The sequence below is a fragment of the Lagenorhynchus albirostris genome, chromosome 3, assembly GCF_949774975.1.
Source record: "Lagenorhynchus albirostris chromosome 3, mLagAlb1.1, whole genome shotgun sequence".
In the NCBI taxonomy this organism is placed as follows: Eukaryota; Metazoa; Chordata; class Mammalia; order Artiodactyla; family Delphinidae; genus Lagenorhynchus; species Lagenorhynchus albirostris.
In genome coordinates this window covers 76,544,522-76,558,071 of record NC_083097.1, presented here as the reverse complement: position 1 = coordinate 76,558,071, position 13,550 = coordinate 76,544,522, and the positions used below count along the sequence as shown (strand labels likewise).

Here is a 13,550-nt window from a genome sequence, read left to right as displayed (position 1 = left end):
ACTCTGGTCTTGGGCCCAGGCCGGGCAGCGGGGCGGGGGCAGCGGCGTTCAGCCTCAGAACTCGGTCAGCTTCACCTCTTGGTGTGGACACTGGGCGCTTCGCAGGACCCCACTGAAGGCGCATAATCTCCACTCGAGCTCACTTCGTCGGACCTAGGATGATTGCCGGAGGGCGAGTCTAGCGGCCGGCCCGGAGCTAGCTGCGTGGGTAACAGTGGTCGGATCCTGGGGCGCAGCCTGGCTCTGGTCCCTAACCAGCTCCACCCGGCTCTCGCCAGCGCGTCCTCCCACCCAGGAACTGGAGGATGGTCCCGGGGCGCGCCGAGTGTCTTCAGCCCGATCCTCCCTGTTGTGTGAGTCGTACGCGCGCCCAGTTCGGAGGCAGCCACCCTCGCCGCCGCTGACAGGTGCTACCCGGAGGGCGTCGGGTGCGGTCCCAGGCGCAGCTGGAAACGCACGCCCGGTGCGTGTAGCGTCCCGAGCCCGGAGCCAGAGAGAAGGGGCCAGGGCGCGGCCTGGGGGACTCCAGTGGACTGGAGCCGCGGAGCGCGGAGCTAGAAACTTTGCGGCGGCCGAGATTTGGCTACAGCGCCAGCCCACCCCCGCGGGTGCGGGAGGAAGAGGCAGCGCCGGAGTCCCGCGGCCGGAGAGCCTCGGCGGCGGCGGCGTCTTTTCCCCGCTCTGGCCTGAAGCCGCCGGTCACTCCCGGCTTCTGCTGCTGCGTCCGCCGTCTTCGCTGCCACCGCGGGGCTCCGGGAGGAGTCGCAGCCGGAGCGGACGGAGAAGAAGGAGGAGGGGAGCGGAGGAGCAGGGGGTGAAGGATGGAGCCCCCGGCTGCCGCGGCGGGCTCGCCCGAGCCTGCGGCGGCGTCCTCTTCCTTCCAGGCCCGGCTCTGGAAGAACCTGCAGCTAGGGGTGGGCAAGAGCAAGGGCGGCTGGGGCGGGCGCGCGGGGGTACCCGAGCGCCGCACTGCGGACACCCCGTCGCCCTCCCCGCCACCCCCGGGGGGTAGGCGGGACGCACTGGCCGGCTTGGGTGGCGCGGGCAGCAGGTGGAGCGGCTTCAAGAAACGGAAGCATGTGTTGGACCGCGTCTTTTCCTCCTCCCAGCCCAACCTGTGCTGCTCCTCGCCGGAGCCTCTCGAGCCCGAGGGTGCGAGCAGAGCGGAGCAGGGGTCCACGCTGCGCCGCCGGATCCGCGAGCATTTGCTTCCCGCGGGCAGGGGCCCGGTGGCAGCCGCCGGAGCAGCCGGAGTGACGCCTCCTGGCGGACGCTCTCCGGACTCAGCTTGCTCTTCGTCCTCTGCCTCATCCTCCCTGTCCTCCTCACCCCAGCCGCCCCCGAGGGGGGACCGCGCCCGAGATGAGGGTGCACGGCGTCGGGGCACCGCGGCGCACTTGTGCCATCAGAAGAGTTCCTCCCTGCCGGGCACCGCCTGCTTGGAGCAGCTGCTGGAGCCGCCGCCGCCGCCTCGAGCTGAGCCAGCACGGAGCCGAGCAGAGCCGCGAACCACGAAGGGCGAGACGCGCGGCAGCAGACGGGTGAGTGACAGGTGGGCGCGGCCCGAGCCTAGGTGCGCGGGGCCACGCCTCCAGCTGTGGGCTATCGAGACCACGGGAGTTGCTGGCGGGGTAGGGGTGCTACCAAGTTCAAGCAGTGGAAAGAAAACGTCCCGCTCCTGCTTAGTAGAGTACTGACTTGCGCTCTGACTTTACTTTTGACAGAAATAATACCTACTGCTAGAAGCTGTTTGAGTAGCTTTCCCAGTTGCCGATGAAAGTGGAAGTATTAATTGTAGCCAAATAGGATAGGAATAAAGTTAGACACAAAATGGGTACTTTTTGGAGATCTCCTAAAAGGACTGTCCAGCTAAGTCTCATCTTGTCAAAAGAAAAACAAGCAAACCCAACAACTTGCAGGGAAAATTAGAAATGCGAGGAGGTGAATTAATGGCAAACGTGAGGTCATGTCTTGGGGAAACCCTTTAGGCAGAAGTCTGTTCATCTTCCAGCCCTCCCTTCTCAAAACTTTCTGCTGCGAGTGGATCGCTGCTTAACAAATAGCGTGAGTGTCGCTTCCGAGTTAAACCGATGTTCCTATGGCCTTTTTTGTTTTGATAGTCATCTGAAGTAGTTGCGTTTAAATTATTCTGCTGTAGACGTGATGTTGACTCTCTGGTCAGGGAAGAGTCAAGTAAAAATGTACCTGTAAGATCTGTAAAGCGTTCCACTGAGCGGCAGCTTTTACTCCCTCGGTTTTGTAGAGGCGATGTTCTCCTTTTGTAAATTTTTATCAAATCGTGTTAATGCTAGCAAATATTTTGAAAGTTCCATTCTGCCAGAGACCTAAAGAACTCTTTTCTGCCAGTACATCTTATTTTGTTTAAATTCTAATTATTTTGACTCTGATTAATTGTTAGGTTAATGACATATACATTAAAACTTTAATTAGATTAAAAGTTGGGTCACAAAAACCATGAGGCCATGCGTTGAAGGGTAAGATATGGGAATAGATGGGATTTCACTTGAAAATGTTTATAGTTTATTGGCTAATTTATTAGTGTAATTTCAGAAAGTAAACCAGAATACTAGTATGTTTTGTTGTTTAATAAACACAATTGCTTGCAGTAACCTGATGTTACTAATGCTCTAGAAAACACCTGATGGTTTAGTAAAAGGTTACAGTTATTCTCAGAAGCGTAGGCAGAAATAATACTGACAAAAAGCCTAAATAAACCTATCTTTCCTTTTATCTTGAAAGAGAATTGACTAGAACTCCTGTTTCTGGTTCCAAAATGAGGTAAAAAGTGGTTTTAAAAAGATTGTTTAAATTCAGTGTAGATGAATACTATATATTTAAAAAATATTTGTATTTGAGTGTGTACCTAATCCTAATGTATAAGAATTTTAGAGCTGGGGTACTTGCTTACATTTGTTTTTATTAACTTTTATGATCAAGAATGATAAAAAATAAGAATTGAATTAGTTTGGAAGGCAGAGATCATATTGCTGCAAATGTTAACTTACTAAATAACTTTGCAGTTCACTGAACCAAGATATTTTCACAGTGAAAGCAGAGAATTCAGAATTAATCTTTATATTCATTTTTACCCAAACGTTTTCAGACACTATCAATCTTTATTTGAAAAACTGCTATGTAAATATAAATTTTGTATACAAAAGACCAAAAAATCTTTTTTGAGAGGATACTAAACAAACATTATTGTGTGTGCCTTCACTATATGTTGGGCACTTCCATGATTTAATCCTCATAGCTGCCCTACATGATAGAAGTTCTTGTTGCTATTTTATGCATTAGGAACTCAATGCTCAGAGAAATTAAATAATCTTTCCAAGGTCACATGGTTAATATATGACAGAGAGAGTTTTTGTCATTCTCCACAATGTTTTTCCATCGCTACAGCTACGTTTGACAACTTTTAGAACTTTCTATGTCTCTGAGATAACTTCAGTCCTATTGATTAATACTTGCAAGTTTACATACATTCTGGATTCCTAGAATCAGTTCTGTGATGGATTAGCTGAATTCATTTGTTCTTTGTTCTCTGTAATGCATTGTTGCATATCTTTTATATCACATTTACAAATGACATTATTGATCATACTGTCTGTTCTAAAGAAGCTTCTCATTATAAAGAACCAGCATTTCAATGAAGTCATAGGAGGAATACAAAAGCTAAAATATCTTTCCAAGAGTAGGTGAAAAGTGGAGTGTAGGCAGGAAAATAAGCCCTGATGCTTTATTGTTGATTCCCTGCATCTGTTGCTCAGGAAGCCTTGTGCCCTGAGAAGTGGACAGTTTTCTCCGTTACGAGTCACAAATCCAGTTTTCAGCAGCTCTCTGTCACTAATGCACAACAGAGGATTCCTCAGTCCTCTAAATGCCTCTTTGCCCAACTCAAGGAGTCTGGCTCACCTCTCTGAATGGAGAGAAGAAAGAAATGGAGTTGGAATCTGGAACTGGAAGAGGATTCTCTAAGGTGTCCAGGAGTAGGTGTAACTCGGCAGCACCCTTCCGAGCTTCCTGCATGTCTCAGAGATCTTTCCTTGCTCTCCTAACACCTCATTGCTGAAGATACTTGGGCATGGGGAGGAAGCTCGTAGCACATGCAGATTTCAGTTTTATTCACAGTTCATAAGCACAGATGGGAACACATAAAAAGAAAAGATGCTAAAAACATTAAATCCATCTTCAGATCGCCTAGATAAAAAGCACTTTCTCTCAAGGAAGAAAGAAAATTCGTTGCAAAATGAGGCAAATTGCTCACATTTTCTCTTGTTCTCTGCTTGATCCTGGCATCAGCCATGTTCTCCAACACACTCCCCACCTCTCCACTGCCCAGCCGAGCACGAGGACACAACAACATATGGGCACATACACTGACACTGAGTGGAGATATTAAGCAAAACCAAAAAAATCATTTTGGACTGCTAGGGAAAGAGATTTGGAAGTCACTGATGTATAATAATTACAACTAAACAAACCATTCTACCTCCTATGCCCCTGTCAGCCCTCTTGCTATTATGTTTTCTTTAGCCAAATATACCTTTGAATGACAGTTTAATAGACTTAATAATGCCTTGCTGTTGGGCCATGTGCATTATTTAAAATGTTCTGCTTTGAAAGAAAAAAGAAACCCCGTTCTTCCCACTGATTCTAGTTCACGTGCTGGGCCATATTGTCATACCAGATGCATTTCATTTTCTGCAACACAGTTGGGAAAGATGTATTCTCAATTTGTGTGCATATCAAAAATGTGCCAATTTTATGTATTCTATCTTGATGAGTTACTAAAATTATACTTTGCTAGAATCAGAAATTCCGTTAAGATAAAGAGTTAGGAATGAATATGTTGCATTTTTTAAGTGTTTTAACAAAAGTGTGTAGTGTTTATGAATGTTAAACCTTTGTTGTTTTTATTCAAATTCATTTTGTTAAAATTGCTGTCATCGAGGAGCAAAAATGATTTTGAAAAAAGTGGATAAAATATTCAGGGTATGATAGGAATATCCATTCATTGGGATAAAATTCCTAAAACACATATGAAAGCCCCCCAAAAAAGTGGAAGATATTTTCTAAGATTAAGTCTAGACATGAAGTAAATATTGCTTTATTAATTATCTGATCTTTTAAAGAAAGCCTGTATTTTCAAAAACTATTAAAAATGTGATTTGGGTAATTTTTGCTATTTATTTTTCAGGTGTCTTTAATCTTACTTCAAAGAACCTAACTTAGTCTTGGGGAAGGCACAAGTTTTAAAAATATTCCTAATGTAAATCATTAAAACCACTAAAAATCCCCCAGTAATCTAAAAAATAAGCTCCTAAAAGGAGTGTTAGTAGCTTTTTCAAAGCTTTTGCAAGTGAGAGAGTGAGGGTGAGATCTTAGAACATTTTGGAGCAGCGTGTAAAGTTTGATGTGTGATTGCATTCTTGAGAAATATTGGGACATCAGGTTGTTCCAGAGAAAGGGCATAAACAGAGTGATAGGTTTACTTTGGAGTGGAATTGTTTCCAGTAACTTTTAATTACTATCAGGTGTATCTGGTGGATCTGAGTAGAGCTGTGGATACCGTATAAATGCAACTGTTATGAGGTAGATGTTTGAAATTGGCTTGAAACCTGTCTCAGTAGGCACTAGCAATTGTGTGCTGTTATTATTTTTGAAAGGTATATTAAACTTCTGCCACTGCCACCGTTACAAGTAGGTGGGTGTTGAAAACAATTAACAGGGGCTTTGATGGTCCTTTTCATTGAGGATGTAAGTTATTTTCCTTGCAGTGGTGGCAAAAGTAGCCTAAAATTAACCCAGGCAGTACTGGTGACATCACAGCTTCACACAGTAATGAAAAAATCTTATGTAACTTTTGGAAAATATGTGCACATTATCATAAAAATGAGAATACATACTTGTAGGAATAAAATAAATTTAACAGATTCATAAAGAAAGTAGGACAAATATTCCCCCTTTTTTTCTGTTGCCCCATTGTTCGGAAATATGGGATGATTTCACAAGATTAAAGGTTAATAATATGTCTTTGGCACCACAAGGAAACATGTAGTATGATTTCTTTGCTCATAAGGATTATCAAAACGTTTGCCAACTCTAGACTGATGAAGAGTAAAAAAGTATGTGTAGATAACATTATAAGCATTGAGAAAATCTGCAGATTCACAAGTTAGGGTAATGCATTTTTTAGTTAAATCATCGTTACTTACAGTATCGTAGCAGACATCTATTTAAGATAAGCAGAAATTAATTTTTTGAAATCTGAAACTTTTTTGCTTTGAACTTTTTATTTTGCTGGAAAACTTACTAAAAACTATATATTTCCCTGCCTCAACAAACCAAGCATCCTAAATAAAAGGACTTGGAAACAAGAAGGCAAGAACATCATTACATGACCATAAAGTGATTTTGAAACTTTTCCAAGAGAACTTATCTCTGAACCTATCTCTTGATATCTGAGAGCCATTTTTGTGAATACTGGCTTTTGGGGCGGGGGGTTGTTTTATGTGAATGAAACAGTTATTGTCTTAACTTTTTTAGGTAAGCTTGCTTGTTTTCATAAAATTACAGTATAACACATACCTATTTATGATAAGCTTATCTTCCTATAAAGTTAATTATTCAAAGGTGTGAGGCACTCTTCCTCAGGTCCTTTTTATCACTTGCCAAATAATCTTTACTGTCTTTATTTGTGAATTTTGATTTGTCAACTACCATTGAAAATATCATTTTTTTTCCCTGCATGGTGAACTTTATGTGCTGTCTTGATTTCTTTGTCATTGTCAACCTTTTCTTCTAATTTACATTGCTTTTTATAAATCACATGTGGAAAGTGATTACTGTACCTCAACAATTCAAGATTGTATGCAAATATATTTCCCCCTCCAATGTATACCAGTTTCTTATCATTAGAAAGTTTTTTCAGCAGAATAGCAGGCCACAATTTCCCCAGTGTCCCAAGTACTCCTATTTAATATTAGTCTGAGTGCAAGCAACATGAAAACTGCATTTTCAATATAATGAGATTTTAAAGTCCTGCATACTACCTTCTTGAGAGAACAATTTTCCTATGAAATCTGTTTGAGATATTTTATGTCAGCCTTATTTCCCATTCTCTTGGGCCCTAGCCAATCTGGAAAATTATGACACATGATAGGCAAATGGGACTCTGGACATTTTAGGATCAATGCATCCTCTTAATCACATGGGTTTTATTTAGAGAGGCTCCTTCAATATTAGCAATCTCACTGTATTTTGCACTGCTAGAGTAGAATTTGGCAAGCCTTAGTACGTACAGTGGACCTATTTAATCAGCATTGTAAACTGGATCGGGGAAGACTACTCAATAAATGGTTGCTGAATGAACGAAGGGATGAATGGATGGGCTGGAGCTGTTCAGAGATAAGTTCTCTTGGAAAAGTTTCAAAATCACTTTATGGTCATGTAATGATGTTCTTGCCTTCTTGTTTCCAAGTTCTTTTATGCTTGGCAAATGTATTTGACATTCCCCTCTTCTCCCAGTTGCTGGCATGGCTTTCTTTTAATTCTGGTTCATGTCTGAGGGCATAAAGGGAGGATTTGACCACCATATTGTGCTCACGTGGGGGATGGAAGAGTGATTTCTGCTTCCGAGGTCTCTGGCTCAAGGATGCATTTCTTGTTACTGGTCTCCGATTCCAGGTATCTGTTTTGCACCCACGTTTCCTTGTCTGGCCTATGAGATCGTACCCCGACACCTGGATCACCAACACCTGTTGACATGTCCTCACTCATGATCTCTGAGCCTTGAACTCTCCTTGGATCTAAGCTCAAGATACTTTCCTGCCTGCTTCCTTGCACTTCTCCTCTAACCCATTTACTTTAACTAGATTAAAACCCCAATCTCGATCAAGAATCCTGCCCTTACTAGCCTGACTCATTCTGTTGCCAAGTGTGTGAACTGGGGTTCAGACGGTCGGTCAGTTGCTTTTCATAGTGACTACCTGTCTAATGCTGAGCCTATTTTTAAAACACCAAAGACTCCTCCAGAAAATCTGCACTGCCTGTCGACTGCATTTGCCTATACAGGGCGTTTCTTCCCTTGGAGGACTGGCCCAGAGCTGGTCGTTGTCTCTGTGTCCCTACTTCCTCTTCTCCTATTTTCAAACTCTCACCATGTCTGCTCTTGGACATCATCACCCTTTTCCTTAGTCCTGCTTGCTTTCTCTTCCTCCTTAATATCGTCTCTCTTTCTGATTGCAAGACGAGTTTTGTAACTGACCATTAAGCATCTGGAGCTGTGCTGTCCCATATGGCAGAGCCACTGGCTACCGAGCCCTGGAAAAGTGGCTAGTTCACATTGAGACGGGTGGAAAGCGTAAAGCGCACACCACATTTTGAAGCCTTAGCTCAAAGAAGAGGAAGTAAAATATCTTATTACTAATTTTTTATGTTGCTTGTGTGTTGAAATAGTATCGTGGGTATATTGGATTAAGTAAAATATATTATTAAAGTTAATTTCACCCACTCCTTTTCATTTAAAAAGGTGGCTGCTAGAAAATTTTAAATTATATATGTGACACATTTTTATTTCTGTTGGCCAGCACTGATCTAGAGCAGGTGTTCAAACTCCATTACCCACAGGGGCCATCAAAATAAAGAAAATGAGCAAAGGTTTGATGGGGGCTGTGGTGAGCGAGGAAGCCGGTGCCTCATCTGAGGGGCAGCTGCTTCTCAACTCCAGCTGATTATTATCATGCAGTGAAAGCAGTGCTGCCAGGGTTTCTAGATTCTTTAACAGAAGCCAAAAAAATCCAGATTTTTGCGTGAAGTCTCCAGAATCTTGAATTTTTGACAAAGAATTGATTTTTAGAAAAACGCAACACAGACCAAATAAAATATATCTCTGGGCTGACTTTAGCTATCAGCTTGAACTTCTGACTCAGAAAGCTCATGTTTGATTTCTCCTCTCCCCTCCCAGTGCTAGATGAATGTTATCTGGACGTAGTAGGTGTCAGTACATTTCACAGAATAACAGCATCAGGAGTGGTGGGATGGAAGACGGAATGCGGCGGGTTGGAGGGTGCGTGGAAAGATGAGGTGGGGACAGAGAGAGTGGCCAAGCAGTTTGGCTCTCCACAAGGGATCAAAGAAAGTGGTGATGAGAACACGAGAACCATGCTGGGATGGGATCATGGGCAGGTTTTTGTTTTTTGTTTTTTTTTTAACATTTTTACTGGAGTATAATTGCTTTACAATGGTGTGTTAGTTTCTGCTGTATCATACGGTATGCTGACACACATGTATGGAATTTGGTTTTGTTTTTAATGGATATCACCTGAGTGGGTTGATGAGTCAGCGCTTGTGGAGGGGGAGAAATTGAAGTTAAAGGAGAACGGGGGGTTAATTGATGGATGAAGGCCTTAAGGACTCAGGTGGGGGTGGGTCCCAGAGACCAGGGGAATGGTAGCGTCAGTGGAAGAAGGATCCTCTCCCTTGCAGATGGAAGGGACGGTGCGGGTGTGGATGCAGGTAAGGAGTAGGCTGGGGGGCAGCAATTTGAGGGTGTTGCCACCCGATGGCCTCTGCCTTGTTTTGAAGTGTGCTTAGGATTCGGACACAGGGAGATGGAGGAAAGAATATTGCCATAGGCACAGAGGCGAACAAGTGCCCTATGTATTCAAGAAATGGGGTATCACTAGTGGGACTGAAGCCTAGGGTGTGGGGTGGGGTAGAGGAAAATGAAGGTGCAGCTGAAGGTCTGGGATCTCTGGGGGTTGAGGAGCATATCTAGGGAGGCAGAGGGACCCCCGGAGGCATTTGAGCAGGGGAGACAGGGGCACGTGAGCCTCGGAAGGGTGAAGTTGGCAGCAGGGGCAGGCGACCACTCGGAGGCCAAGGCAGTCCCGTGAGAGCCTGATGTTGAGCAGGTGACTGACCTTGGGGATGGGGAGATGGAAAGATTTATTAAGACCAGGGATGTAGCTGAACCTTCAGGAAAAGGGAGAGTGAAAGGAATAAATTAGAGCACATGTCCTCCTTTACTTATGTTTTTGATTTTTCCTGGTTCTGTTCACAAATGCTTGTATTGAAAAGTATTTTCCGTTGGGAGGGAGAGGGAAGGTTAAGTTTTGAATTTGCATTTGTGTAAAATGGTTAAAGGTGCCAGGCTCTTGAGTGCCAAATTGTCACCTATTTACTGTAATAGCTCAGATTCTTTTTTAAAAACTTATTTTATTGAAGTATAGTTGATTTACAATGTTGTGTTAATTTCTGCTGTATAGCAAACTGATTCAGTTATACATATATATTCTTTTTCATAGTCTTTTCCATTATGGTTTATCACAGGATACTGAGTATAGTTCCCTGTGCCATACAGTAGGACCTTGTTTTTTATCCATTCTATATATAATAGTTTGCATCTGCTAAGCCCAAACTCCCAATCCACTCCTCCCCAAGCCACGCCCCCCCCGCCGCCTTGGCAACCACAAGTCTGTTCTCTATGTCTGTGAGTCTGTTTCGTAGATAAGTTCATTTGTGTCATATTTTAGATTCCACATATAAGTGATATCATATGGTATTTGTCTTTCTCTTTCTGACTTAACTTCACTTAGTATTGTAATCTCTAGGTCCATCCATGTTACTGCAAACGGCATTATTTCATTCTTTTTTATGTAAGAGCTCATATTCTTTATATTATAGTTATTTTGGATTCTTCCATGAGTAAAATAGTTATTTTCCCTGCAGTATTAAGCACTGAAAATAGTGTTAAGGGAGCGAAAAAAGGGCAAAACATGTTTGGCAGTTTAAAAAAAAAAAAGGTAAAACAAGAAAACCTCCTACACATTTCTGTTACATAGATTTTTTATGGTGTCTGATGTCAGAGAGACTAAATATTTGGGGAAATATTTATAATGAAAAGGTTTGGAATTGAAGGACTCTGTTGGCAATTTTCGATCTTAAGGCATTGTGGCTCAAATGTGTTGAAATATGCATTCTCTCTCAGATGCAGGGTTGACCCATGCATGACACAGGATCAATTTCTGAAAATTACAAATAGTTACTCTCTCAAAATAGAAACGATATTCTATCTGGACCCTTAAGCCATATTTGACCCTTGTTCTTTTATTGAAATGTAAAATAGCTTTTTTTTAAATAGCTTTTGATAAGAGAGAAATTCATTTCTATAGTTTCCTTTGAATAATATTTTCACCACACCAGACTAGAAGTCTGAGTGTTTTCCAGAATCTCTTTTGCGATTGGAATAGGTTTTGGAGACAAGTTCTGTGTCACTACAGAGCTGTTGCCAAACCTCAAGCTCCCTGGCGGTTGGAACACTCTCCTTCAGCGTGGCCGCTGTCTCCTGGCTGAGAGCGGTCACAGGCTGCGCCTCCCTTTTCTTTCTTTGCCTCCCTGGACTTTCAAAAGGAAGCAGGAGTAGGGGGCAGGGGCGGGGTCCAGCTGAGATTGGGATCTCGCCTGGTTCTCTGTGGCCTTGCACACATGCCCTTTCAACTCAGTGGCTTTAAGCAAAAAAAAAAACCACATTGACTTAACCAGTTTGGTTATCGCCCCAGTCCCACTCTGCTCCCTTCGGCCTGCTAGGTGGCATTCGTTTACTCCAGACTCAGGCTGCTGCTTCTGTGACTCCTGAGACTTAGGGGAATGGGAGAGTTGGGAGGGAGAACGACCTTTCGCAGTTAGTTTCCCAGGCCCCACGCCCTCTGCCTCTTTTCAAGGAAGATGGAGCTTTGTAAGGTGTTCTTAATCTGCTCCTCTCTACCTGACATTTTCACTGTCCCCAGTGCCAACGTTTTTCTTCCTGGGTATATGCCAGGGTATGAGGAAGAACTTTACGGGCCTTGCCACGAGAGGGTCTTTGTGTATTTTGAATGACCGACTGTGGTTAGTCTGTGTACCTCTGTCACAGGACTATCCAGGTGGTATATTCTTTGGGTCCTGGCTCTTCATTCTCTGCCCTCCTGCCTCTTGCCTTTCAGCTGTGTCATTTCTCTTTCTTTCTGGGAATAAGAGCAGAGAAAATAAAAAAGAAAAGTCAGGCATTTTTTTTTTTTGTTAGGGGCTTTCATAATTTTTTTCCCACAGTGAAGTTTAAATAATTGGCTCCTATAATGTTTTGACATTTTGTGTTGCTCTGACATAGGCTGTACACACACACGCACACGCACACCCACACCCACACACAATTATGCCTTCACCTAGTATGGTTTATACACGTACCTGTTTTTCACATGCATCATATTTCCCACTGGAGTCAAAGATAAACAGAAGAACTCCAAAACTCTTCCACCTAAATTTAATGTGATAATACTAAATTTCAGTGATAACATAGTCCTTACAAATGGTCTAGGTTCATTTAGTATGAGTAGGTGTACAATAACCAGCTCAACCAATGAGAAAAAAAAATTAGAAGACAGTTTTTATCGTTCACTATGGAGTGTGTTCTACAAAGGGAATGAGTAATCTTCCTTTGAATTTAAACTAATGTATAAGGAATACCTTTTCTTCAGTAAGAATAATCATTCTTCTGTAACTATTCATCTTATTTACAGCCACCATGGAAGAGAGGTCTTTGAATTATTTCCTTAATCTTTTGCAATCTAGATGTCACAGTAACTAAGATCTGTCGTTAGTATTTTCGGCTTGGCCTGGCTTTACTCTCACAAAGTGATCCTCACAGATAAAAAATGGGGAGACATTTTGGAGAGTTTCCTTACTGATACAGTTCACCTTTTAATTAGAGAAAAAGTGATCCCTTTATTCTTATTTTTTTTTCATTGGGGTATAGTTTTACAATGTTGTGTTAGTTTCTGCTGTATAGCAAAGAGAAGTAGAGTTCCCTGTGCTATACAGCAGGTTCTTATTAGTTATCTATTTTATACATATTAGTGTACATATGTCAATCCCAGTCTCCCAGTTCCTCCCACCACCACCCATCCCCCCACCACTTTCCCCCCTTGGTGTCCATACATTTGTTTTCTGCATCTGTGTCTCTATTTCTGCCCTGCAAACCGGTTCATCTGTACCATTTTTCTAGATTCCACATATATGCGTTAATATACGATATTTGTTTTTCTCTTTCTTCACTTACTTCACTCTGTATGACAGTCTCAACCCTAAAGAGTTATACCTTTAGGGTTGTAAAGATGTATTCTCATAATCACAGAAAGTTCAATTTTTGAAATCACCTGAAAAAGAGAGTTGGAGAATAACTGAGTTAGGACCAAATGGATCTGGGACAGCAGAGCTTTTGTTTGTGTTGGCTGCTTAAAGGATGTTCTATTTTCTGTTAATGTTGCTAATATTTCTCAATGGCTCTTTTTATAACATAACTCTCTTAATTATATATGGATGGCATTTTGAATGGTGTATTTGTAAGTGCCCATTTCATATTTGAAAATCTATTTTTTTCTTTCTAGGAGTATAAGTCTAATGTGAGTTCCAGGCAGCTACACAAATTTTGTTTGTATTTGGTGCTAGAGTTTTGTACCAGGTTTGTGTGGACTTGTTTTGCATAAGTG

The 13,550-nt window shown here is 42.6% G+C and overlaps 1 protein-coding gene and 1 pseudogene across 7 annotated transcripts in view; both read left to right on the top strand.

Moving 5' to 3' along the window:
* Positions 1-821: 821 nt before the first annotated feature.
* The window catches only part of MCTP1 (multiple C2 and transmembrane domain containing 1), a 539,066-nt gene continuing 526,337 nt past the window's right edge, over positions 822-13,550 (top strand). For all 7 annotated transcript variants that reach the window (XM_060143283.1, XM_060143285.1, XM_060143282.1 and 4 more), the window contains exon 1: positions 822-1,541. In XM_060143283.1, coding sequence (XP_059999266.1) covers positions 822-1,541 — 720 coding nt within the window. The remainder of the gene's footprint in view (positions 1,542-13,550) is intronic.
* Positions 9,472-13,550, top strand: part of LOC132517886 (E3 ubiquitin-protein ligase RNF19B-like) — an 86,955-nt pseudogene continuing 82,876 nt past the window's right edge.